This window comes from Rosa chinensis, chromosome 3 (genome assembly GCF_002994745.2).
Source record: "Rosa chinensis cultivar Old Blush chromosome 3, RchiOBHm-V2, whole genome shotgun sequence".
NCBI lineage: Eukaryota > Viridiplantae > Streptophyta > Magnoliopsida > Rosales > Rosaceae > Rosa > Rosa chinensis.
Window position 1 is genome coordinate 14,842,341 of NC_037090.1, and position 25,271 is coordinate 14,867,611.

Consider the following 25,271-nt stretch of genomic DNA (forward strand, 5'->3'; position numbering starts at 1 on the left):
TGTTCTATGTATATCTTAGTACATTCATCATGAATTAATAGATATGATGGAATAACAATCTTTAATTTGTTATTTATGTTCCATGTATATCTTAGTACCGTCTTGTGCCTAGTGGAATTAATCTTCAGTTATGCTCTGCTATAGTTGCTAATCATCTTTAGGGTAAAACTATGGTATGTTAACATTTCTCATACATCAACTATATTAATATTTCTCATACATCAACTATCTTCAATCTTGCTTTGTTTTCTTTTTATTCTTCTTGTGCCTAATAGAATTTCCAAAAGTTCTATTGTGCTCTAGATCAAGTATTGAAATTCCTGAAACTTGAGTAATTAGATTACTAATTAATGCTTTTGGTGTGTCTCATTCATTGAACTAATTTAAGTGTTCACAGTTCAAAATTTTCAAAAAATACGAAATGCTATAAAACATCTCGTGAAATCTCATACTTATTACATAAATGAACACTAAGTTGAGCTGGGGTTTGGGGGAGATGTAAGCATGTGTGCCACACGTGTAATGTGGCAGTGAGCTTTGCAGCGTTTCTTCATGTTAGTGATGAACTGATGATGAAGATGATGATGTCCACACCATATTAAACAGTTAGAGGTCGCAAGGGGAACCAATGGACTTCCTCTCTTGCTGGTTCTTCTCCATAATAATGCTTCCCAATTTGATCTACCGACTTAAACAGTTGGACAATAAATAGCTGAATCGAGTGTCACACCAAGCACTTCAGCTCAATTGTTTTTAATTATAAATTACTAATTAGGAGTACTTTGCCTAATCAAGCTGTTGGAAAATTAGTTTTCTTACAATTTCAAAGGAGAAAAAATGCAGGAGTTCAAATTTTGAGAATTCTGTTACAGCTGTTGGTATTTGATAACCCAATGGGGCATAGTTTTAGTTTCATTACAGTTTTGGTTTTGGATTATTCTATTCAATTTTTTTAATAATATCTTCGTCTTTTTTATATAAATATATACTTATCTTCTAAGAATCTAAGATAATATATGAAGCATTAGTAATTGTAATATGAATAAGTTGCGACAGATGGGTGTATATACACTTACAGCTCCAAGTGAGGTGCAAATAGCTGCGCTCTATGGATATTGTAGTCACATGATTTCGTATTTAACGACAAAAAAACCGTACATAATGCTCATAAGTAAGAAATAAGGGCAAAAATAAATCCAAGGGGATAAAAGATTTCTATTTCCCATATCTTATTCCTTGTATTTTTTTTTTTAAATAAATCCAGTACGGCTGCCCTCAAGTCTAAATCATTAGGCCTCCTCGTTTGGTTAACAGAAGGGAAATCAATTCCCTTATCTTTCCCATGGGGAAGGGAAATTAAAATTCGTATCAAGTTTTCTTTCATCTGTTTGGTTTATTCAGGAAAGACCATTTGATTTCCCCCCGGTGTTTGGTTGGTGCAGGAAAGGAAAGTAAAAATATATCAATGTTTCAATAATACTCTTGTATTTTAAGATAAAAACAACATGATAAAAATTCAAAAGTACACCAATTTTTATATGCAAGGCAGCAAGAGAGGGCACTGTTGTCCAAAACTTTTGTAATAAATGCTGGAAAATAGGAAGGGAAAATCAGTCCCATGGGGTCGGAGTGGAATGATTTCCCCCCCCCCCCCTCTATCAAGAAAGTATTTTCAGAGTTTGTGGTTACCAAACAAATGAAAGTAATGACTTTTCTTTCCTGAGTCCTCAATTATGTGAACCAAACGGGGCCTTAATGAAACCGCAAAATACATGGAGGGAACGTTACCTAAACATCAAGAAAAACATCCTAAATAATAACCGGAGTCTCAACTAAGCATGTGTATTATAACAAACACTAATTAGTGAAAAGTGTTATACTTGCTACTTCATTTGCTTTACAATTATGGTGACACACTGAAAAGATTCTACTCACACAGAATCATAATTTACTAATACAATAAGCTTTCTCACTAATACAATCAGTTTTCTCCTTATAAATTTTTATATAGACATAAATCTTTTTTCTACTTTAAAACCTCTGATCCAAGAAACAAATAAAGGCCTTAGATTATCAATCTTGAATAAAACTTCATATGCATGTTGATTTTTTTTTTTTTTTTTAAGGAAGGTAGGGGATAAAGTTCCCCTAACCTAGATATTATTATTAATGGGTGCATAATCAAAATGTCTCGGAGGGGACATGTAGCCTGAATTTCGGGTTACATTAGACACAATACAATGATTTTTATAGAGAAAATGTCATGAATAATAGCAAGAGTCTTATCTAAGCAACCCATCAACATAATTAAAATTAATTAGCAAGATATGCTAACCTGTTGGCAACACAAGGTAAATGTGTCACAAAACGCCGGAGACGGTCCATCCCGACATTTGACGGCTCAACAGCAAGCAAGGATGGCAACCCTATAATGAGTGAGATAAGCCACGAGAATGGACCCGCATCACCATCTATAAGTCGTGCCTGCAGTGGCCTTGCCGGATCTCCCCCGCACTCCGCCACCATCGAGGATGGGTAGGCCATCCCTCCTAGTACAACAGCTCGAATCAGAAAAACCATAAAACCTCCACCTTGTTGCACAGGCCTGTGGTGCGCCTCTGCCGATCACCGCTCCCTTCAAACTCCCACGTTTTGGGCCACACCCGTTAAAGAAAATCTTAATTCGAACATATTTGCAATCCACAGCTCGTCGATTGGATTAAATTCCAACTCGATCGCTTAACAACTCTGGACAGCACTTCTGATCCTAAAGATGGTATCGGATAGGAAACCCATCAAGGATGGGGGAGGATTCTGTAGCAGCCACGCCAAAGTCGACGGCATACTTCTGATCGAGCTGACTTCATAAATTGCTTCTCTATCCCCGCGTAGATTTCTAAATAGTATGTCGTATTTAAGTATTTAACAATGAACAATCGTAAATTATAGTAAGAAATAAGAAATGAAGATTCCATTTTCCCATCTCTTTTTCCTTTGTTACTTTTCTTGGGAAATGAAGCCTCTCTTTCTATTTTCCTATCGTCTCAAAATTCTCAATGGCAGCTAAAAAAGAGAGGATACGTACACGTGGCGGGATCCAAAGAGGGTACTAGATATAAAGTTTGCGGCACAGGACCATCTCCTGTACCCCCCCCCAAAACGCGGTTTGACGTGGCAGAGACCGCGTCGACACACCTCCAAAGGACTCCAACACGAATCCAAAACAACCAAACCTCTCTCGCTTTTCTCTCCTCTTTTCAATTCTTCCATTTTTAGGGTTTCCGATTTCGAATTCCGATTTCGATCAACCATGGCGGGCAACGGGGAGAGCAATGTCCAGGAGGAATCGAGCCCTCTTCTGAGCCAGCAATTCCAGGAGCCTGAGAAGCCGGCCAAGGCCGCGCCGGCGGCACAGACCGACGAGAAGTCTCCCGTTCAGATGGGCCAGGTCAACGGCGGCGGTAATGGATGCGGGTGGACCGCCGATGGGCTGCCGTTGACTCACGGCAGCGTGGTGGCCGGTGAGCCCATGGGCCGGAGCCAGTGGGACTCGGACCTTCTCGCCTGTCTTGGCCGCAACGATGAGTTCTGTAGCAGCGATCTTGAAGTTTGTGAGTTTTTTGTTTTTCTCTTTTAGCTTTGGATTTTATTGGATCTTGGAGAAAATGACTATCTTGATTGCATTTTGGTATTGATAAATTAGCTCAGTTGGTAGCTTAATTGGAGCAAATGACTATCTGTGAGATAAGAATGCTTTGCAATTTGGCCGGATATCGGTTAATCTAGACTTTTCAGTTGCAATATTGTTTGGATTGGATATCTCTGCGTTATCCTTCTTGATACAAAGGATGGAATTTTGGGATTCGTCTGGAAAAATTATTCATTTTGTAAATACTGTAATTCTGTAAAGGACGAAATGTTTTTTTTTTTTGTATAATATTCTATATTGTGGCGCATTCACTATTGGTTGGATCGCAAACTTTTTTACTCAATTCATCGTTTTGGAAGATTTGAAATTGATTGTCTTCGAGTCTGAAGGGTACTGTGACTCTGTACTCTAGAAGATTGTTGGATTGTGGTTTACCAGTGTAAAAACAATATACGTTTGTGTGATGACTAGATTTTAGAAAGTGTGTGATTAAAGAAATGACCTGTTTATTCTAGCTTTTGCTTGTATAGAAACATGAAGTCGTAATGCAACAAAACCTCCTAGTCCAGGACTTTTCTATAATGGCACAAGATGATATGAAAATTGTGTACCTGGAATAGGAGTTGGATAGCTTGGTGGCTAATACTGGAAAATCAGTGTTTTTAGATCATAAGATCAGATTTTTTTGTAGTTATTCTTGTTCAGTTGTCATTACTACATGTTATCTACAATTTTCTTACTAATTGTCATGACATCTTTCTAGGCCTTCTTGGAAGTGTGGCTCCTTGTGTGTTGTATGGAACCAATGCCGAGAGACTTTCTTCTTCTACGGGGAGCTCGTTTGCATCTCACTGTTTGACTTACTCTGGTCTATATTTAATTGGAAATGCCTTCTTTGGTTGGAACTGCCTGGCACCATGGTTTGCAGCTCGTAACCGTACTGCTATGCGCCACAAGTTCAACCTCCAGGCAAGTTATATTTTCCCTTTTGTGTGTGTGTTTATATTCTTATAATGGAGGTTGCCCTGTATAACCTTGGCAAAGCCCATAATGTCTTCATCTGGCTCTTTTCCTTCACTTGCATAAATTATTTGAGGGGAACATCAAAGAGGAAACATTCTGAATGTGTGTGGATTTGGTTTTTGGTGACGAACAGGGTGGCTGTGAAGCATTTCAAAGCTCATGTGGGTGCTGCGGATCAATGGGAGATGAGGATCAGGAACAGTGTGAGGCCTTCTGTGATGTTGGGACTCATTTGTTCTGCCATTCATGTGCCCTTTGCCAGGAAGGTCGCGAGGTCCGTCGCAGGTTGCCTCATCCCGGTTTTAATGCTCAACCCGTTCTGGTTATGATTCCTCCTGGAGAGCAAGGCATGTGCCGAGAAGCTTGAGAGTGCCTTCCCAGGCATGAGACTCCCCACTGTATATCCAAGTGTGCTTCAAAATCTAGAACTATGTTAACAGTGCATCCAGTTCTCTGAACTGCATCTTTCTACTTGGTTTTTCTCAATCAAGTATAAATAACATGAAGATGAAACCATAGACGTTTGTGTGGTGTGCTATATTTACATGTAGTATTTAATATCTGTGAAATGTTATTGAAAGTGGAGAACCTCAGTCGGCTGCCTGGCTGTGAATTTGTTTACTCAACAAATACTTATTTTCCCATTGTCCCTTTCAAGAATTATATCTTAGTATTGTTACATTAAATAATCATTTTACCCTTTTGCTATTGGTTGGAAGCTGATAAGGTGATAGCTTTTTGGAACTATGTTTTATGAAAGTTGGCATGCTTAACATATTCTGCTGAACAGTATACATGTAAAGGTTCATACGTGTGCTCTGGGGCACAAGTCATTCACAATGATGACACTAAAGATGTCATGCATTTGTGAAGTTCCATTGCAAGGGAGACTGGGTATCAGATTAGTTGCCCGGTTACGACCCCCCCCCTCCTCCATCCTTCGCCGTTGTTCCAACTCATTGGAGCAGCTCAGAAACATTCAGCAATAATTCTTAAGATAGATTTGCAAATCTGGTTTGTCATTTTAAATGACATTGAACTCATCCTCAGTCTATTCAAATTGCGGAGTTTATTTGATTGCACCAGAGTAGGCCCAATTGCAACTGATAAAGCATGAATTTTCAAGAGATTGAAGTTTCCAGAGTGATAGATTTCAGTCCTTGATTATTTCCTACACCACCTTGATTGGTGTTGTTCATCGTTTCTTTTGCTGGCAGAATGAGCACACCTTCTTATTGCAGTCGGCACAGCGCGAGCCAATCATGCAATCTGCAATAATAACTTGCGTTGCAATTTTCTCCTACTTGCAACCCACTCTATCACAGCCTCTACTAACTTAGATGGATTTGCTGATCTCGTTTTTCATTTTAAATGACATTGAACTCATGCTCAATCTATTATATATTTAGTCTAAAAAGTGAATTATTGTAGTTTTTGTTTATTGGAGGACTAAGAGATGGCCAGACTTCAATGCATGAAGTTTCCAGATATTATCTCCGAACAACCTCGAGATGCGTTGGTGGTTGCTGCATTTACCCTTTCTGTTCACAATGGTGGAGATATGTCAGAAGCAGTGGACATAACCAGGACTATCACTAAACCACATGACGGTAGCTTTCATGAATTATTAGAACCGAAGAGTTAGACTCTGAAGCATATAACAAAGAGGTTAAGGATCTTGAGGCATCTTTTAGGCTGGCACTCGATCATATGACTGATCAGCAAATTGTCTCAGAGGCCATGGCAGCGTACCCACAAGCACTGTTTCCTGATCTGGTCAGTGCAACCTTTCTCCCTTCCTGTTTGTGTGTACATCGTCGTCTTTGCATTTCATCTTAGTTTAAGGAGAACATGTAAAGGGCAAGTCTTATTTTATTCGATCTCAATTTGCTGCAGGTATTTATACCATGGGGATTATCTTTGAGGGTCTCCCAGATTTTCAGCTGTGTAAAAGTGGGTGGGAAGCTGGGATTTGTGGCAAAGCAAGGCAGCAAGATTGACTACGAGTCATTAGCTCAGGGCAGCCTGCCAGATGTTCGGCATATTTTTGCAAGATTCGTGTTTGATACCATCTATCCTCTTTAGACTAGATCTTGATCATTCTCGTATATGAAATGCTTGATTGTGAGAAAATTTTGTAACATCAATCATAATATATACAAGGGAAATCAGTTTTTTGTTTTTGTTTTTTGTTTTGTTTATTATTATACCTACAAGATTCTGTTGCAAGAGACTCGAATCATTCAATAGGATCTCAACAAAATGAAAATAAGCCGACGTTACTCACAAAGATGGAGAGCAGTGAGAAAAATGTAGAATTCCTCTTTTCTTTTTCTGGTTCAGTAGCCTTCAGATGACCAGATGCAACCACAGAGAAGATGTCCCGGAGCGAAAATGGGGAGGGGAAGCTAACACATGAACACCAACATCAGTCCCAGTGAACCGAAACTAGCGAAAACATTCGCAACGCAATCATGATAAACACTACGGTTCCAATCCATAGCAACCAACACGTCTTGCAATTGTGATCAAGCTAAAATTAGGATGGGAATTACAAGCTCAAGACTTCATTCTGAAAATAGGAAAATGCACTCACTTTTGAGAAAGTCTCCGACTCTCCATTTCTTCTACTACGTAACGGCTTCGTTAAACTTGAACAGCACCACAAATCGAAGCCGTAGAACTCAAATGTCGATGATGATCACATGGAGTTGGAAAGCTCTGGCCCTTGGTTGAATGAAGAAGCCGTCACCTCTTTCACCGAATCTTTCTTAAAAAGCCATAGTAATCGATCATTAGCATTGTTGTTGTCGTCTTATTGATCATTTAAGTGCTTAACATGTTGAAACCTTGGGTAGCAAGGCGATAAGAGAATTACGACAAGCCACAGAAAACATTGTGACAGAAGCTTCAACTTTAGCTCGTCTCCAAATACTTATAGGCTTATACTCATGCAATGCAAGTGTTATTAGTGAAAGAAAAGAAGAATATGGACGTTTCTTATCCCCCAATTAATATTTACTTCTTTAAATTTACCCCGTATTTTTTAAAGAAATTGCAAGCCAGGCCCAATCAACCCTAAAACAGAACCGCCTCACCACTCATTCCCCTATATATTCTCCTCGGATCACGACCAAGAATAAAGCAAGAAAAAACAACTACTAGATCGCTCTCTCTCTCTCTCTCTCTCTCTCTCTCTCTCTCTCTCTGTGTCTCGCTCGCGACAATGGAGGTCATTGAGCTGCACCACAAGACGTTCGCAATGAAGCTCTCACTTTTGAATTCACCTCTTCATTACCTTCTTCTATCCATACCGTGTACATTTCTCCCTAGTTTAGTTTGTTCTCGGTGAAACCAAATTTCAGTTTTCTTTCTAAAATCTATAATTAGAACAACATTTCAGTTTTTGTTTTCGTTCAACATTTCTACCTAGACTGAAGTGTGTTGACGTTGCTATGTGCAGGCGTGCAGCACCAAAATTGTCAGATTCCTTTTCCATGGTGGAAGCAGCTTTAGCAAAGCATGGAATTTCCTACGGACTCAACCTGCTCAAATTCTTACCCATTGAATTTGTTAATATGAATAGCTCTGCTGTTGTTATCTTATCAGTGGTTTATTTTCGAATTATGCATGGACTTCAGGTTAATTAGGCGTTATATTATTGTCCAAACAACCACAAGGACAACGGATCCAGATATCATATACCGGGCTCGGGATTTCATTTTACTTCTGTCCAGAACTGAAGTTCCACCATCTACGGTACATATTTGTTTTCTTTCTTTCAATGTAATTATATATGGTTACTAGGCCACAATACTTGTGTCTTAATCAAAACTCAGGTTCAGTTTATGTGTTTCTTTTACAATTCTTTCCGATTTGAGTGCACAACATGTTGAAAATCATGGGAATGGAGTGTATAGAATTGAAAATGTGAAGAATATCCAAGTCTGGGAATGGAATGCTAAATTTCGCACTACTCTAGCAGATCAAAAGGCATCTTTCTCATGGTGTACGTGTTGCACAATTTGGTGGTTTAATATGGTTGAGCAATGCTATACATGCCAGTTTAATAAGTACTAGAAGAATTAATGACCCATGCATGGTAGCTTTGCTTGTTATATTAATTTTGAGCAAGGTGTCAATTTTCTTGTTGATTACTGCAGTTCTTAATTTGTTAGGGCAATAGCATTTTCAGGGTGAATAGTTCTCACATATGCTTTTACCTTTTCGTTTCAATATTCATCATCTTATTGTAAACCTCTGAATTTTTGTTTGTATTGCACTTTCCTTTTACTTGCAGACTGCAAGTTTTTATTAATTTGAGCTACTTAGTATGGTGTTTCTGATTTCAGTGCATAACATTTGTGTTTCAGCCCAAGAAGGTGGGCTGTGAGCAATACATGGGATCAAGGAGGTAGGTACAATATTACATTTTAATTAAAATTATGAATGTGATAACTTACATATGAGTGCATACAAATTTATCGGGTAATGTTTATGTTTTTGTTAACCTTTACTAGTAGCATTGTATGCAATTTGGTTAAACCATTAGAGCTGGGTGACTTTAGTAAAACAGGAATTAATAGTTGGGGATAACATATGTAATATATAAGCCTTCATGTGGGCCCTCTGGTGCATGGCTACCATGTGAAAATCCAAGACCCCTCTCTGAAATTGATAATGGAAATGTTGTAAAAGCTCGATCAGTTTTCATCTTGTCTAATCTCTACCTTCTTTTTTTTTTTCTTTCGCAGAAGCGATTTGCTAAACAGAGGAACAGATTCCTGCAAAATTTAACAGTGAGTAAAATGATTTAAATTGTGCCTAGCTCACTGATCTTCCAACTCAAAAGAAACAAGGAATATATAGATAATTACTAAGCAGATTTTTTGTCTTCACACACATTCTAATAGTACTTACAGTGCTCAATCAGTTCTTTCTGCTAACAACGTACATATTTGGGATGCGTGCAGGACCTTGCAAACCTGTTAGAGTTGTAATCTGTATGTTTGCGTAAGGTTTACAGAATTCCTTTGTGATTCCGATATATGTTATACACTGTACATATTTTCTTATTCTGGTCACGAACCTATTGACGAGACAAATACTATGAAGTTAGTGATTTTTAATATTTCCAGTAAATGGATCAACAGGGAAACTCTGTTACTGTTGCGGGGACTTCACTACTTAGGCATGTAAAGGTGGCAAGAAAGGCTGTGGAGAGGTGCTTTGTTGAAAATGTGAATCATGCAACTCTTGTCAGGTACTTAAAAATGGGGAAAGAGGAGATTGAAGTGGAGGGAAAGCTTCAGGCTTTGTGTAACTGAATTATTTTACATTATCGACTGGATCGTCGTATAACATTAGTCCCAATTAGGCCAGCCCCTATCATGCAACTCTTTGTCAAGCGCTGAAGAGTACGTGATGCATGATGGGCTCCAGGTACAGAACAAGCTTGAGAAGCTTTGTTTATCTGAACAGTAATATGAGGTGTGGGTTTCTCTGGCTTGTTTAAAACAAAGAATTCTACTATGGAAATGAAATTAATCCGTGGACCTAAAGATATAACACTGATTCTCACTAGTCACTAGTTACTACTTCCCACGCGAGACCCAAAACAGAAGGCCGAAACACCTAAACTAGATAATGAAGATGAAGAAGCAGCAGAATGGTCAGGTCGGTGAAAATGAAATAGTCTTGGGCATTAACAACCTATGCCAGTCCACTTCATCACACTAGCTAGTCCACCGTTAATTCACCATCTACCACCTACCACCTACCAACCTAGCTACTTTCAAAATTCTTGCTGAGCTTTTATGCACAAAGTTGGTTCGAGATCGAGTACGTCAATATCATTCAATTCGAGATCAGATCGAGTCAAATAATGGGCCTAATACACAGCAAATTTGTAATGCATAGTATAGAACATAAGTGGAATATAAAAACCTTCATAATTTCTAATATTGGTTATATTGTAGGATGTACAATGGGACACTGGCTGCATCAATCCCTAGCGTGCAGCTCTTATCAAGAATTATAAACTGATTCTTCAAAACTAAAAAATTGCGATCGGATTATATATAAGCCTTAGGATTTATATATGTTTATGAATTGAAAGATACTTTGTGTATGGTACTCTTCTCCATAGATTTTTAGCACTGATCTATATATGGAATCATGCATGTTAACACAAGAAGTGTGCTTAGAAGTATAAGTATGGTTATCAACTAATCGTTATGGTAAGTTTTTTCTACTGTTATTTTATGTCCACAAGGTTCGTACGTGCTTGAAATGGGAAGCAATAATAGTATAGAACCTTATTCCATTTATGAATGCCTGCAAAAGTATTACTGAACTTAACCTCTTGCCGACAGCTAGCTATCTGAGAATTGTCAGAGCTATCTGTTACTAAAAGCAAAGATCCTGAAATATGTACCCTAGCTATGTTATAGTCACAGGCACTGCAAGAGCAGTAGTTCAAAATCTAACTTTTGTCTCAAAATATTTTTGATCTCCATCATATATATCTCTTTTTATATTTTATTTATTTATTTATTTTGAATTCATCATCATATATATACACACACACACATAATTTTCTTTTTCTGCAACAAAGTACTGAACTTAACCTCTTGCCCAAAGCTAGCTAGCTGAGAATTGTCAGAGATAGCTGCTACTAAAAGCACAGATATATCCTAGCTCTAACTTAGTCACAGGCTTACAGCTACGGCAAGCAGCGGTTCAAATTCTAACTTTTGGCTGAAAATATTTTTGATCTCCTTCATATATTGATATATACCTCTCTCTTTTAATTTTTCTTTTTTTTGGATACCATCGTATATATCTCTGTGAAATAACATTTTGCACCTTTTCCTCTCACTCAATTTTTACTTTTTCCTTAGTAAAGAAATCTCGCTTGGCACATTGTTGGTTCAAATTAACGCACTACTCAAGTGTATTTAAAGACAATGTCTTACTCAATACTACGTGATCACCAGCTCTAAAAATTTATCTCTTCTCAAATCGTATAGATAACGTATGAAAAAATGAATCGATTATTTCAAATAAAAGTATAAGTCGACGTACACACACAATATCAAGTGTTCGTATCTTTAATTTGAGGTAACAAAAATACATGTGATTGAGACCAAAATTGCTCTCATATCCGTCCCAAAAGTATGCAACTTGAATTTTAAGCCAATATATCAATATACATTGTGAGACAAGAATTGTAATAAGAAACTTAAAACTTATGGCAAAATTAATAGTTTAGGTTTTAACCAACAAGACCAGCAGATGATCGCGATCAAGCTAGGGTTTTGACTTCTTGTACATATAGTAATTAATTAATTCAGTAATAAGATAAATAATAAAAAAAGGCAATGTAATGAAAGTTTCTTTTGCAGCTCGTTGTAATTAGTAGCTAGTAATAGTACTACTAGTTAGGACTGGGACCAATATATATTGGTCAAATAGATAATCAAGTGCAGCTGTTTTCATCTGTTAGAAAGAGTTATGAAAGACTTAAGACCTATTTCCCTTTTTATGTAAATGGGCAAGCAGTCAAGGACAAGAAGAGAAGCAAATGAGGGGTCTGAGATCGACTTTGCTTTATTTCAGTAATGAGGCTTTATGAATAAGAAACAAATATTGGTTATTGTCCATGGTCCACTTTCAGCTTCGCCAATCATGAAACATTCTAGAGCTATATCAAGTAGAAGCCTTATTATAGTTTTCAAAACTGGTCTCCATCTCCAACCTATATAAGCTAGCAAAAATATTTACCTTGGGCACCGATCTCTACACCAAAAAGCACATTCGAATTCATAACCACGTACCTTACTGTATTTTCTATAATATGCAGAACTAACCGTGCATTGATCTCGGTCTATTGGAACTACAGTTTGTATCTCAATTGATTTTGCAAGAGATCGATAGTACTCTTGAGAACGAGTAGTAAAGAACAAACTTCTTTGTAATGCTACATATTGTTAAAGAAGATGTAAATGACTATAAAAGTAGCCATGAAAACAGCCCAAACCATATGCAAAATTAATAACCATAACTAAGCAGTCATAAATATTCATAGGCTTCATGTCATAAAGCATGAATAACCAGTCAACGTACATAATAACCATAACTAAGCAATGATAGTTGATCATATATAGGTTCATGTCATATTGTCATAAGCATGCATGACCATTTAGATTACAAAATAACCATAACTAACTGAGAGAATAGGTAATTAAAAGAAACAGTAGATCTTCAGATTCTGATTCTTCAAGACCCCAAACGGCCATAACCCCATCTGCATCAAAAGAGAAACCCCACAAATATAAGCTCAACATGCATATAATTAAAGAAGCGTCCAGTAAAATGTTTCTGTTAAACCTCTTGATGGAAATCTATGAGACTATGACGATGACGAGGAAAACTCTTAAGTAGAGTAAACTGTGATATATATATATATATATATATATTTGCCAAAAATCAATTGATATTGTTTAAAAGCCAACAAAACAAGGAAAGCCCCATTTTCATCATCGAAACAACGTTTTTCAGAAATACATGTGCATACATACGATGCTTTAGAAACTTGTAAATTAATGATCAATATATTTACGTAATGTTCTAACCAGAGAAATAGCTAGCCACGTACCTTGACGATCGAGATTAGGCGACGCCACCGCCTCTGGCGTATGGGTAACCCCTACGCGCATCGCGAGCCATTCTGGTGGCAATGGAGTCATCAGTGTCAGTGTCTGATATGGGAGGTTCAACGTGGCCGATCTCGCCACCCACGTCAGCAGGTCCAAGGTGCTGTTGCTGTGCTGCCTGTGCATTTTCAGGGTTTGCCGGAGGATCACCCACAGGGGTACCTTGGTGAACGACGCCTACCCACTCTTCTTGTTCTTCAGCAGCAGCAACAGCCGCAGCCGCAGCCTGAGCGGCAGCCAAAGTGGCAGCAGCCTCAGCTGCAGCACGAGCAGCAGCGGTACGACTCCGTGTGCGACTGGCAATGGAGTCAGGTGGGGGAGCATACCCTTGATTTGCCATAATCGATCTTTGAGCTATCAACTGGTTTGAGTAATAAGAGGGCAAAAGGCCAATGAAACTTAGCTAGCTATCGATCTCTCTGAGCTATCAACTGGTTTGAGTAATAAGAGAGAAAAGGCCAATGATCGAAACTCAGCTACTTAGCTAGGGTTTATATACTAGTATATATAGTACTAGGCAGCTAGGTCAGTTCAATTGTTCAATAATATTAATAATATTGGTGAGGACATATATGCAGGGGAAGAAGACACTTCGGTTCTTTGAAGTGGTTTTCTTTTTCAACTCTCTTAAAAAAGTGGTCCAGAGAATTAAATCGCGATCTGTAATTGTGGAAAGATCATAATTCAGTTCTATCTGCGTTCAGGTTTCCTTAAAAAGGAAAAGTGGGTATTTGACGAAATGGAGCACAGCAGTGGACAGTGAGATCACGTGGTAGCTATCTCTCTCTCTCTTCTGTCAATTCGATATTTCTAAACGAATTATTGAAATGAGATGGTTTGTTTGCGCTCCAATTTTAATTTGTTCTGTGTACAGCAACCCTTCCATTTTCAGTTTTCACATCCACTACTACTGCTATTTTATTTAACTATTGTTATGCGTAGGGATTTAAATCTTTTTGAAATTGCTAAAATTTTATAGTTTGAGTTCACCAATTTTGAGCGAAATTTACAATTCTTTTAAGAGTTAATTTTTACACACCAATAGTTTTTGATATTTCAATTGATAATTGAAATTTTCGTAAATTATAATATCAAAATTTCGAACCTTTTGTGCATGCATTGATCGCTATGCTACAATATGTCTGAGTAAGTATATAGTGTGCCCTGGTAAGTGGTAAACCCAAGACTACTAAAATGATTGAATATAATTAAACCAGTGTTTGCCATGTCAAGTAGGATCGAGGTCACTAATTGAATTTGGTTACATTTTTGTAATTGCTTTTATTAACGAAAGTGAATATGGAGATAGTTTGCAACCACACGTCCACCAAGTCCACAACCAAAACTTGTCAATGCTAGCTACTGTATCAATTCGATCTTTATTGGTTTCTATAAATTGCTATCAATGAACTGCTACTAGAGACTGATATGCGCGCATCATAAATAGTATTCCATGTAGAGATCACATATCATATAAGTCTATGCACGTACGTCTTTTTAATTAACATAGATATTTAATTACTAAGGGCCGGTGAAGAATTATGGTCAGAACAGTTACTTCTCCTTTGTTATGATTATGGCGTCAGTTTTTCAGCAGGACCAAGTGTAAAATTGAAGTTATTTTGTGCAAGGATACTTGAAAATAATCAAGAGGCGTAGCCTTGGTACTAATAATTTTGATTTCGATTGTATAAAGCGGTTTCAACTTCCAATCTAATTGGGTTGTTGTTGTTCTTTATCTAGAGGTTGTAATATCTAGATCCCATCGATGCATACATAAAATCAACGTTGATTTGATACATACGTAGGTAAAAAGACAATGTATGAATTGTGTGAGCAAGTCTTTCTTTGGTACATATGTTGAAGTATGAATAAGACATATACAAATCATGTTTGTTGATCATTTATCTTCATGGTGATAATTAGGGTGGTTAGACCTTTTCATATAGTAGATTACTTCGTATGTGCTCGGCCCTTTCAATCTCTTAGGTATTCATGAGAGATTAGTAGTCGTGAAATCATAACTACCAACACCGAATTATGTACCTTATTTATGTGATTTTATGTTTAAATCACAATATAAGCAGTAATTCTTACTGGCTAATTAATGTGTGAAATTGACAAATTATGTAAGTGCGAGTATTGCTTAATGCATGTCTTCTGAGTTGGAAAAAGAAGAAGAAGGAAAAGAGTCACTCGAGAAACTGAGATTGGTCAAATGTTTGTGAGGGTTTTGTGATTTATATCGATCAACTAGCAGAAAGAACAAGGAAAGTCGGAGTCATATTTGACTAAAGGGCAGAAGGCAAAGAAAGTTTGATCCTACTAGAAAAACTAGGTAATTTATTACTAATTGGCATCATATGTGAAATTATGGTATGTTCGATTATATTAGGAACATGTGGTTTTCACATTACCTTGACGGTGTAGAGTTAAGATTTTTCGATCACCAACTTTTTATGTCCGGCCATAAGTGATCGAAAGTGTCACATTTGATATGAAATAATTGATTTGTGAAAACATTCGACCCTAATTGACGGATTGAAGATACATGATTGACAAACCTTATTTATCTGAATACATGCATCAGTGTATATATGTACATCAAAGATGCTAAGACTCCCGCAAATGATAGCAAGTTGCTAATTCCCACCCCCAAATTTCAATCTTCAAACTGCACAATTAGGAATTTAATAATATGAGAAATAAAATTATGATAATGTTTTAAGGAAGTAATTATATACATAAGAAAGTTGGTGGAATTTGATCAGTTTTGTACAACATGCAGTAAAATACTTGAGAGCTAGGTACATATAATTTTGAAGTAAGAAGTAATTAGAACCACATTGAAGAGCTGTACCAACCAAGTCGACTTCCAGTCTTCAACCATTATTCCACTAGTAAACACACTTCACTGGAAAACAAGCAACAAGTAATTAGAACCACATTGAAGAGCTGTACCAATCAACCATTATTCCACTAGTAAACACACTTCACTGGAAATTTTCATAAATTACCTGCAGGAAGATTTAAGAGCTACACCAACCAGCCATGTGCTATATATTAATCTTCAATTCTTTAAATCTTTGTGGTACTGTAATATTTTTTTATTTTTTTAATTTTTTTTTATGACATCTTTGTGGTGTAAATTCGAGTTGCTTTATTTTGCAATTATCATAATTAGCCTTCTTAATTAAAGGTGATTTATAAAATTTTCTAGTATTTCAAGGTTATTTTCGTAAATAACAAACCCTATTCTCTTATAAAAATTTTCTTAACCGTTTAAGAAAAAACACAAATTATTTTTGGAGAAATTGCAAGTTCTGGGCCTTTCCCAAGGCCCAAACAGCCCACCTACGGATGTATATAAATCCCCCTCACACTCACACGGCGGTGAAGAAAAATAAGCCGAAACAAAAGCGCAGAGAGAGAGAGAGAGAGAGAGAGCTCTGAGAGTGACGATGGAGATCGGCGCCGGTCACAAATCGAAGATGCCGTGCCCAAACTCCGAGCACATGGAGTCGGAAAAGTCTGAAGTGACCTCCTTCACCGAGTCATTCTCCAAATACCACAGTTGAGTCACGTACTACGTAATTCGACGATCATAGCTAATTAACTTTCCTTAAAGACTTACACAAGTTAGTAAATTGTTTTGTGCAGTACCAAAGTTGAAAGATGCTTGGCCGGAGGTGGAATCGGCTTTACAAGAGCATGGAATTTCTTACACACTCAATCTGGTATGCATAAGAAATTTGTTCTTTCTACACCTACCTAGCTAGCTTTGTTAATTCTACTCGATCTGGTTTACATTACATTACATTAATCAGTGGTTTATGTCAAATTATGACAGGCTGAGCTTTACATGACTGTCTCAACCACCCCAAGGACCAAAGATCCAGACATCATTCACAGGGCTAGGGAGATTATTGTGCTTCTGTCCAAAACTACTACTCCGACATATGTGGTACAATTCAATTCACACATCCTTTTATTCTATAATTTGTGTTTTTATTTTTGTTTCTCTCACTCTAATTCTTTGGCAATAGCCTGTAAATAATGTTTTGCATCTTTATTTAAAATATCATGCGTCTATGTTTACAGGCATTTCTTTTACAATTGATTTTAGGGATTCGAGTGCATAACATGTTCAACTCATCCAAATCTAGCGTATAGTATTAAAAATGCAGAATAATTACAGTTTTATTTAACAACAGAATATAAACCTTCTCACCTGCAGTTCTAGGTATTTAGTGACAAATTGCAAAAGCCAGTATGTGTTGCAATTGGTTTTCTATTGACAACAGCCAGCTTTTGGTAGCTTGTTTTATCGACATTATATTTATTCCCCAAACCTGTAGATATTTACACTGTTTTGAATAAGGTGTTTATTCTCGTTCATTGACTGCAATCTTTAATCTAAGAAGGCAACAGCATATAAGCAGTATTTTCAAGGTGAATAGTAATCACACCTGTATTTGTTTTTGGTTGATTCAACACATTAATTTAAGCATTTGAAATAAGAAATTATGTTTATGTTGCTCTCTAGCTGTACCAAACTGCACATTTTTCTTTTTCTGATTAGAGTGCATAACGTTTTTATTTCAGGTAATTGATATATTGAATGGCGATATGCATCATGACCACATCAAAACTGGGTATCAAGAAGGTGGGCTTGCTGCAATACATGGGATCAAGAAGGTGGGTATTGCATTCTTCTTAGCTCTGCTGTCTTTGAAATTTTTTGCTGAACTTAATAAAGTAACATTTAAGCCTTTCCTCTAGTTGTGCAATCGTGATGCCTTTCAATTTTTAAAATGTAATTAGTTTGGTGATTCATAAGGTTTAGAGTTGAGTTATCGTTTAGTGAAACAGGTTAGAAAGGAAATAACATGAGCTATATGAGCCTTCACATAGTTGCTCTGCTGCATAACTACTCTTCTTCTCTCCGTAATAGAAGCTCTCTCATCTTCTAATCTCTAGCTGCTTCTTCTTTCTTTCTTTTTTTCTTTTCAGGAGCGATTTGATAAACGGAGGATCAGATTCTTTGAAAACGTAAAGGTACATAAAGTCCTATATTATGTCTTGCGATCTTCTAGACAAATGGAATAAAGAATGAAAGGATAAATAGGCATTCCTTATCTTCACTTTTTAGTAGGTACTTATCATGGTTAATTCTCTCTGCTAACAATATAATTTGGATGCAGGACCTTGCATGCCTGATGAGTTGTCATCTGTATGTTAACGTAAGGTTACAATTCCTGTGTGATTCTGATACATTATACATTGTGCACTTATTTTTCTTGTCTATACGATGAATATAATTTTTTTTAACATGTGCCAATGAACAGGGAAACACTGTGACTGCTGCGGGAACTTCACTTGAGCATGTAAAGCTGGTCAGAATGGTCGTTGAAAGGTGTTATGTTGAAAATGTGAATCCAGCAACTATTGTCAGTCGCTTAAAAATGAGGAAAGATATGCTTAATGTGGAGAGAAGGCTTCAAGCTTTGTTGATGTGAATTGTTGTTATTTACGGGATTGTTATAAAAGATTAGCCTAATTAGTCAAAGTTAGTTTAAACTAACAATAAGATCAAACATATAACTATTAGCAGCGGCCATGTTGCTGGATTGATTGATGTAATGTAGTAGATTGCAATGCTTGTGGAAGGGTTGCTATTGTGATTGAAAGAACATAATGTAGTAATGATTTGAGTTTTATAACTTCTAATATATGAAGGTTTTATTTGACAATATCTTTTCTTCTGGTTAAGAAGTTGCCGGCTGCGTTGCACTCAAACTCCTCATGAGAACATAATTCATTGGGAAAAGGCAAACCAGGAACATGTTGTTCCAGCATGCCTTCCCTATGGCAGAACAGAAGAGAGCCTAAAGCTCTTGATGCCAACCTCAGAAGTCAGAAACTCGGCTTTCCGCATAATCCCTGATAAATATAATCTGCTGCCTTCTTTGTTTTTGACTAACATCAATTCAGGGGCTGTTGAATCACTTGAGCTTGGGTGTTTTAACATCAATTCAGGGGCTGTTGAATCACTTGAGCTTGATTCATTTGGTATTGCAATTATCCCGTCAAGTTTGGTACGTAAAGATCAGAAGATGAAGTTTTACAAAATAACAGCAAAGGCTGAATTACTTCAGTTTCAATTAGAATTTCTTGCTTGCCTAGACATCTAATTGCATTCCAATTGCATCTGCTTTCTACTTCAGGTGAGTACATATGCTTTGTTTGTCAAGGATGTGCTTGAAGTTGTATCTGATGCGGTCATTGTGCATGAAGCTGCAGCGTCTTGCATATACAGGCTAACCAAGGTACTTTTTTGTGCAAATGAAAACAGTAGTCAAGGTTTGCATTGTTTGTGACTAGTTTGTCTGGCTGTTAATGAATGTATACTTATTATCCCTGTTTTCCTTATTAGTAGCAATGTAGCATACACTTTGTTTGAAAGAGATGTGATAAAAGCTATACTTATCTGAACATTATGAATGGAGTTAATCTATTGAGATAATTTCGGAAAAACTTTCTTTCTTCCTTACTGTAACATGTCAGATAGATGCTGTTGAAATTATAAGTGCTACAAATGATTGATGAACAAATTAACAGTTTGTAACTGTATCTGGTTCTGTGAAAAAACAGGGTTTCTTGGACAACGAAAACGCTGCAACTTCCATAGATGACATTGAAGATTACTCTGACTTTGAAAGACCTGTAGAATCTGATAAGCGCTCAAGAAGAAGTTCTGGTAACCAGAAGTTCCGTTCTCAGAAAAGTAAGACCGATGATGAGTGGGAGCCGGAGCTCCCAATGGATTACTCAACAAATACTTATTTTCCCATTGCCCCTTTCAAGAATTATATCTTAGTATTGTTACATTAAATAATCATTTTACCCTTTTGCTATTGGTTGGAAGCTGATAAGGTGATAGCTTTTTGGAACTATGTTTTATGAAAGTAGGCATGCTTAACATATTCTGCTGAACAGTATACATGTAAAGGTAGATACGTGTGCTCTGGGGCACAAGTCATTCACAATGATGACACTAAAGATGTCATGCATTTGTGAAGTTCCATTGCAAGGGAGACTAGGTATCAGATTAGTTGCCCGGTTACGACCCCCCGCCGTTGTTCCAACTCATTGGAGCAGCTCAGAAACATTCAGCAATAATTCTTAAGATAGATTTGCAAATCTGGTTTGTCATTTTAAATGACATTGAACTCATCCTCAGTCTATTCAAATTGCGGAGTTTATTTGATTGCACCAGAGTAGGCCCAATTGAAACTGATAAAGCATGAATTTTCAAGAGATTGAAGTTTCCAGAGTGATAGATTTCAGTCCTTGATTATTTCCTACACCACCTTGATTGGTGTTGTTCATCGTTTCTTTTGCTGGCAGAATGAGCACACCTTATTGCAGTCGGCACAGCGCGAGCCAATCATGCAATCTGCAATAATAACTTGCGGCAATGCCAGCGTTGCAATTTTCTCCTACGCAAAACCCACTCTATCACAGCCTCTACTAATTTAGATGGATTTGCTGATCTCGTTTTTCATTTTAATTGACATTGAACTCATGCTCAATCTATTATATATTTAGTCTAAAAAGTGAATTATTGTAGTTTTTGTTTATTGGAGGACTAAGAGATGGCCAGACTTCAATGCATGAAGTTTCCAGATATTATCTCCGAACAACCTCGAGATGCGTTGGTGGTTGCTGCATTTACCCTTTCTGTTCACAATGGTGGAGATATGTCAGAAGCAGTGGACATAACCAGGACTATCACTAAACCACATGACGGTAGCTTTCATGAATTATTAGAACCGAAGAGTTTGGACTCTGAAGCATATAACAAAGAGGTTAAGGATCTTGAGGCATCTTTTAGGCTGGCACTCGATCATATGACTGATCAGCAAATTGTCTCAGAGGCCATGGCAGCGTACCCACAAGCACTGTTTCCTGATCTGGTCAGTGCAACCTTTCTCCCTTCCTGTTTGTGTGTACATCGTCGTCTTTGCATTTCATCTTAGTTTAAGGAGAACATGTAAAGGGCAAGTCTTATTTTATTCGATCTCAATTTGCTGCAGGTATTTATACCATGGGGATTATCTTTGAGGGTCTCCCAGATTTTCAGCTGTGTAAAAGTGGGTGGGAAGCTGGGATTTGTGGCAAAGCAAGGCAGCAAGATTGACTACGAGTCATTAGCTCAGGGCAGCCTGCCAGATGTTCGGCATATTTTTGCAAGATTCGTGTTTGATACCATCTATCCTCTTTAGACTAGATCTTGATCATTCTCGTATATGAAATGCTTGATTGTGAGAAAATTTTGTAACATCAATCATAATATATACAAGGGAAATCAGTTTTTTGTTTTTGTTTTTTGTTTTGTTTATTATTATACCTACAAGATTCTGTTGCAAGAGACTCGAATCATTCAATAGGATCTCAACAAAATGAAAATAAGCCGACGTTACTCACAAAGATGGAGAGCAGTGAGAAAAATGTAGAATTCCTCTTTTCTTTTTCTGGTTCAGTAGCCTTCAGATGACCAGATGCAACCACAGAGAAGATGTCCAGGAGCGAAAATGGGGAGGGGAAGCTAACACATGAACACCAACATCAGTCCCAGACTCCCAGTGAACCGAAACTAGCGAAAACATTCGCAACGCAATCATGATAAACACTACGGTTCCAATCCATAGCAACCAACACGTCTTGCAATTGTGATCAAGCTAAAATTAGGATGGGAATTACAAGCTCAAGACTTCATTCTGAAAATAGGAAAATGCACTCACTTTTGAGGAAGTCTCCGACTCTCCATTTCTTCTACTACGTAACGGCTTCGTTAAACTTGAACAGCACCACAAATCGAAGCCGTAGAACTCAAATGTCGATGATGATCACATGGAGTTGGAAAGCTCTGGCCCTTGGTTGAATTGTAATACCCCGTAGATTCAAATTATTTTTCGAGGAAATTTTAGTATTGATTTCGTGGTCATGGGAGGAAGTACGAAGCTTTGAGGAGTTGTAAAATTAGTTCGAACGATTTTATTTTCGAAAACGAACGTTATTTAGGGGGTCTCAAAAAGTGACTTTTTATACGTTCAAAATTTGGGAAAACTTCCTTCATGAAAGTCGTAGAGCTCGTTGATACGATCGCGTGCATATGTGGAACACAAAAATCGCAGTTCGTATGCAAAAGTTATAAGCGAAATATGAAAGTTACTGTTTAGGGTGGATTGGTATAAATTTGAAAAGTTACTGTAGCCGGGAACTTTTCTTTCTTTTCTCTCTCCTTCCCCCGTGCTCTCTCTGTCTCTCTTCTGCAAACTCTCTCTTTCTCTCTTCTGCAACTCTCTCTTCCTCCACCTCTAGGCCACCAAATGGCGAGCTGCGAGTGTCAATAGACTCGTCTCTTCCTTCTTAACACGCATGTAGGAGTTGTTTACGGCGGTTTGGCCGGAAATATGGAGATCGAAGCCAATTTTTTACTGTAGCAATCGGTCAACGCCGATTTCCGGCCACCTCCGGTCATAAACCCAGGTCCATTAGAAGCGCCTTGAGCTACTCTTCATGCTTGCTAAGTTTCATAACCCAGATCAAAGCATGGAGGAAGAAAGCATAATTGGAAAATTTCACTGTACTTCGGTGTGCTTAATTGTTCGGCCACTTCAAGGTATTTTTTGACTTTGTCATGTAAGAAGTAATTAACATGAACATGTATATATTGCACTCAATTTAAGAACACACCAATACAAGTAATGTCTAAAAAGTAAAGCACATAACACTAACCTGAAAAAGACATGTTGATCTTCTCCTCTGAACAATCTGATGAAGGCAATCTCACTAATGGGGCAGAGAACTTGAATGCTTGTATATAATTGTTAGAGCAGAGATCAAGGTCTATAAATAGGCATTGAGGATTAGGTGCCTCCCATAAAGGTTTCCTAATCCTTTTACATTTAGGCCAATCTTATTCTTGTTCCATATGCAATTAGGTATACCTCATTAGCAAAGTAACCTCTTAAATCAGTACTGATAGCAATAGGAAATCCAACACCGAACCGATTAACACTAGGAATGTCTATTTTGCTTGTTCTGTAAGTATGCAGCTTATTTATTGTAATACTTGACGAATATTGATAGTCCACATTAAGTCTTACAATCTCCCACTTGGACTATCAATGTTCAAACAATAATAAAAGCTGCTGCATCAGTTATAGCAAAAATGAAGTGTGCACAGAGACATACTTAGCATCATCAAATTCATTCCAACACTCAGTCATTCTGTAATCCATTATATTGAACCACAGGAAATCTAATGCTTAACCAAGCATTAGCACCCTGCAATCACAATGTAATATTTCACAGAACACAGGAGCACAATTGCATATGAAACTCAGATTTTCTTACGAAATGCAGTGCAAGAAAATGATCCAGAACATAGATTCTGAAAATTAAGGAATCTGTAAATTTAGTGCTTTCAATCAAGCTCAACACAAATTTCATCAGTATATTGAACATTTCTGCAAATAAGGCTAATGAAAGAATCAATCATACTCGAGTAAAACATCACAAATGCAGAACTTTCAATAATACTTCTTGAGTCAGAAATTTGCAGATTTCAAAATACTGAAATAGGAACTTGAAAATCAATGTTTTTAATAAATTTGAATGAAGTCTACAGCAATGAAATCAAATAATGCAAGAAAAATTAATTCTAAATCCTCCCACTAATCTAAAGCATCAAAAACTTAATAAGATTCCCATATGAGTTTGAAACAAACCAACTGCCTTAACTTCTAGCCTCCTTGTTTGGGATCCTCTTCCTTAGAAATCCCTTTCTTCATAAGCCAGTCTTTGAAACCCTTGCAATCCTTTTTGACATGTCCAGGCTTTCGGCAGAAAAAGCATTTTACAGAACCATTCTTAAAATTTTCAGAGTTGCTAGACCCTTGAGAAACTTTAGAAGATGAGGCACCTGATTGGTTTGATCTATAGTTGAATTTCTTCTTAAACTGAGGCTTGCTGACAAGGTTAATTCCAATGCTCTTTCCCTTCTTAATTCTATCCTCTTCTTGGACACATATTGAAATCAGTTCATTTACACTCCAACTCTCCTTCTGTGTATTGTAATTTGACTGCATCTGACTATATTGTTGAGGTAGAGAATTCAAAAGCAAGTGTACCAAGAAGGTGTCTTCAATACTGACATTTAGGACCTTGAGTTTTGCAGCTATATCAATACCCTTCATTATATATTCTCTAATGCTTCCAACTCCATCAAACTTCATGGTAATGAGAGTATTCATCAAGTTTCCAATTTCAGCTTTATCTGACACTTTGAATTTTTCTTCTACATTTTTAAAGTATTCCCTAGCATACTCAGACTCAGGTATACTACCTCTCACAGCTTCTGTCATAGATTTCTTCATGATTACTAGGGTCAATCTGTTGTGTTTGTGCCATTGATGGTACCTATCCTTCACATCCTTGCTGGTAGTAGGTGTTGGTTCAGCTGGTGGATCTTCCTTAAGGACATGGCCATAATCTATCATCCCTACATTTAAGCTCTATATCCTGCTTCCATCTTTTAAAGTTTGATCCATTTAAGCTCTCAATTTGATGAAATCCTAAAGGGAGGTTAATGGCTGTAGCAAAAACATTAAAAGGTTCCAGATTTAGTAGGAAATTAATAGATTTGAATTCATGGCATTAAACTGAAGTGCCCTCAAATAATACATAAGGTGTCTGTCTTACCTAGAGTGGCAAAAGACATATAGACACTAACTGAATCATATAAGCAGAAAATCAAAACTCAACAATAGGTTGTTTAGAACATGTCAACACCTAGGGTGGCAAGAAGACAG

General features: G+C 37.2%; 5 protein-coding genes across 6 annotated transcripts; 4 read left to right on the forward strand and 1 right to left on the reverse strand.

The window, feature by feature from the left end:
- Positions 1-3,159: 3,159 nt before the first annotated feature.
- LOC112192462 (cell number regulator 8) lies at positions 3,160-5,364 on the forward strand. Its single transcript, XM_024332216.2, has 3 exons — positions 3,160-3,611; positions 4,413-4,618; positions 4,806-5,364. Exons 1-3 carry the CDS (start codon positions 3,311-3,313, stop codon positions 5,037-5,039), a joined length of 741 nt encoding a protein of 246 aa, XP_024187984.1. The 5' UTR covers positions 3,160-3,310; the 3' UTR covers positions 5,040-5,364.
- A 7,476-nt stretch (positions 5,365-12,840) lies between these two features.
- On the reverse strand, positions 12,841-13,824 carry LOC121052193. Its single transcript, XM_040516515.1, has 2 exons — positions 13,332-13,824; positions 12,841-12,980 (listed from the first exon to the last, which is right to left on the reverse strand). The coding sequence occupies exon 1, from the start codon at positions 13,727-13,729 to the stop codon at positions 13,346-13,348; it is 384 nt and encodes a 127-aa protein (XP_040372449.1). The 5' UTR covers positions 13,730-13,824; the 3' UTR covers positions 12,841-12,980; positions 13,332-13,345.
- A 2,962-nt stretch (positions 13,825-16,786) lies between these two features.
- Positions 16,787-19,121, forward strand: LOC112192463 (KRR1 small subunit processome component homolog). Of its 2 annotated transcripts, none has more exons than XM_024332217.2 (7): positions 16,787-16,962; positions 17,050-17,126; positions 17,240-17,353; positions 17,995-18,087; positions 18,403-18,447; positions 18,594-18,632; positions 18,738-19,121. In XM_024332217.2, exons 1-7 carry the CDS (start codon positions 16,851-16,853, stop codon positions 18,906-18,908), a joined length of 651 nt encoding a protein of 216 aa, XP_024187985.1. In that variant the 5' UTR covers positions 16,787-16,850; the 3' UTR covers positions 18,909-19,121. The 2 variants fall into 2 exon arrangements, with proteins under 2 accessions (XP_024187985.1, XP_024187986.1); XM_024332218.2 differs by having other exon boundaries at positions 18,594-18,637; positions 18,738-18,893.
- Positions 19,122-19,289: 168 nt separating this feature from the next.
- Positions 19,290-20,345, forward strand: LOC112192466. The gene is made up of 3 exons (XM_024332221.2): positions 19,290-19,487; positions 19,617-19,718; positions 20,044-20,345. Exons 1-3 carry the CDS (start codon positions 19,290-19,292, stop codon positions 20,281-20,283), a joined length of 540 nt encoding a protein of 179 aa, XP_024187989.1. The 3' UTR covers positions 20,284-20,345.
- Positions 20,346-21,047: 702 nt separating this feature from the next.
- On the forward strand, positions 21,048-21,677 carry LOC112194178. The gene is made up of 2 exons (XM_024334427.1): positions 21,048-21,368; positions 21,489-21,677. The coding sequence occupies exons 1-2, from the start codon at positions 21,048-21,050 to the stop codon at positions 21,675-21,677; spliced, it is 510 nt and encodes a 169-aa protein (XP_024190195.1).
- Positions 21,678-25,271: the final 3,594 nt, after the last annotated feature.

Excerpts from the sequence above, each read along its gene's own strand:
- LOC112192462 (XM_024332216.2), top strand. The coding sequence starts at position 3,311 with ATGGCGGGCAACGGGGAGAGCAATGTCCAGGAGGAATCGAGCCCTCTT. Across the intron at positions 3,612-4,412 it reads TAGCAGCGATCTTGAAGTTT|GCCTTCTTGGAAGTGTGGCT; the intron begins GTGAGTTTTTTG and ends ACATCTTTCTAG. Across the intron at positions 4,619-4,805 it reads GCCACAAGTTCAACCTCCAG|GGTGGCTGTGAAGCATTTCA; the intron begins GCAAGTTATATT and ends GGTGACGAACAG.
- LOC121052193 (XM_040516515.1), bottom strand. The coding sequence starts at position 13,729 with ATGGCAAATCAAGGGTATGCTCCCCCACCTGACTCCATTGCCAGTCGC.
- LOC112192463 (XM_024332217.2), top strand. The coding sequence starts at position 16,851 with ATGGAGATCGGCGCCGGTCACAAATCGAAGATGCCGTGCCCAAACTCC. Across the intron at positions 16,963-17,049 it reads GTCATTCTCCAAATACCACA|TACCAAAGTTGAAAGATGCT; the intron begins GTTGAGTCACGT and ends TGTTTTGTGCAG. Across the intron at positions 18,088-18,402 it reads CAATACATGGGATCAAGAAG|GAGCGATTTGATAAACGGAG; the intron begins GTGGGTATTGCA and ends TTTTCTTTTCAG.
- LOC112192466 (XM_024332221.2), top strand. The coding sequence starts at position 19,290 with ATGCCAACCTCAGAAGTCAGAAACTCGGCTTTCCGCATAATCCCTGAT. Across the intron at positions 19,488-19,616 it reads CAATTATCCCGTCAAGTTTG|GTGAGTACATATGCTTTGTT; the intron begins GTACGTAAAGAT and ends TTTCTACTTCAG. Across the intron at positions 19,719-20,043 it reads GCATATACAGGCTAACCAAG|GGTTTCTTGGACAACGAAAA; the intron begins GTACTTTTTTGT and ends GTGAAAAAACAG.
- LOC112194178 (XM_024334427.1), top strand. The coding sequence starts at position 21,048 with ATGGCCAGACTTCAATGCATGAAGTTTCCAGATATTATCTCCGAACAA. Across the intron at positions 21,369-21,488 it reads AAGCACTGTTTCCTGATCTG|GTATTTATACCATGGGGATT; the intron begins GTCAGTGCAACC and ends AATTTGCTGCAG.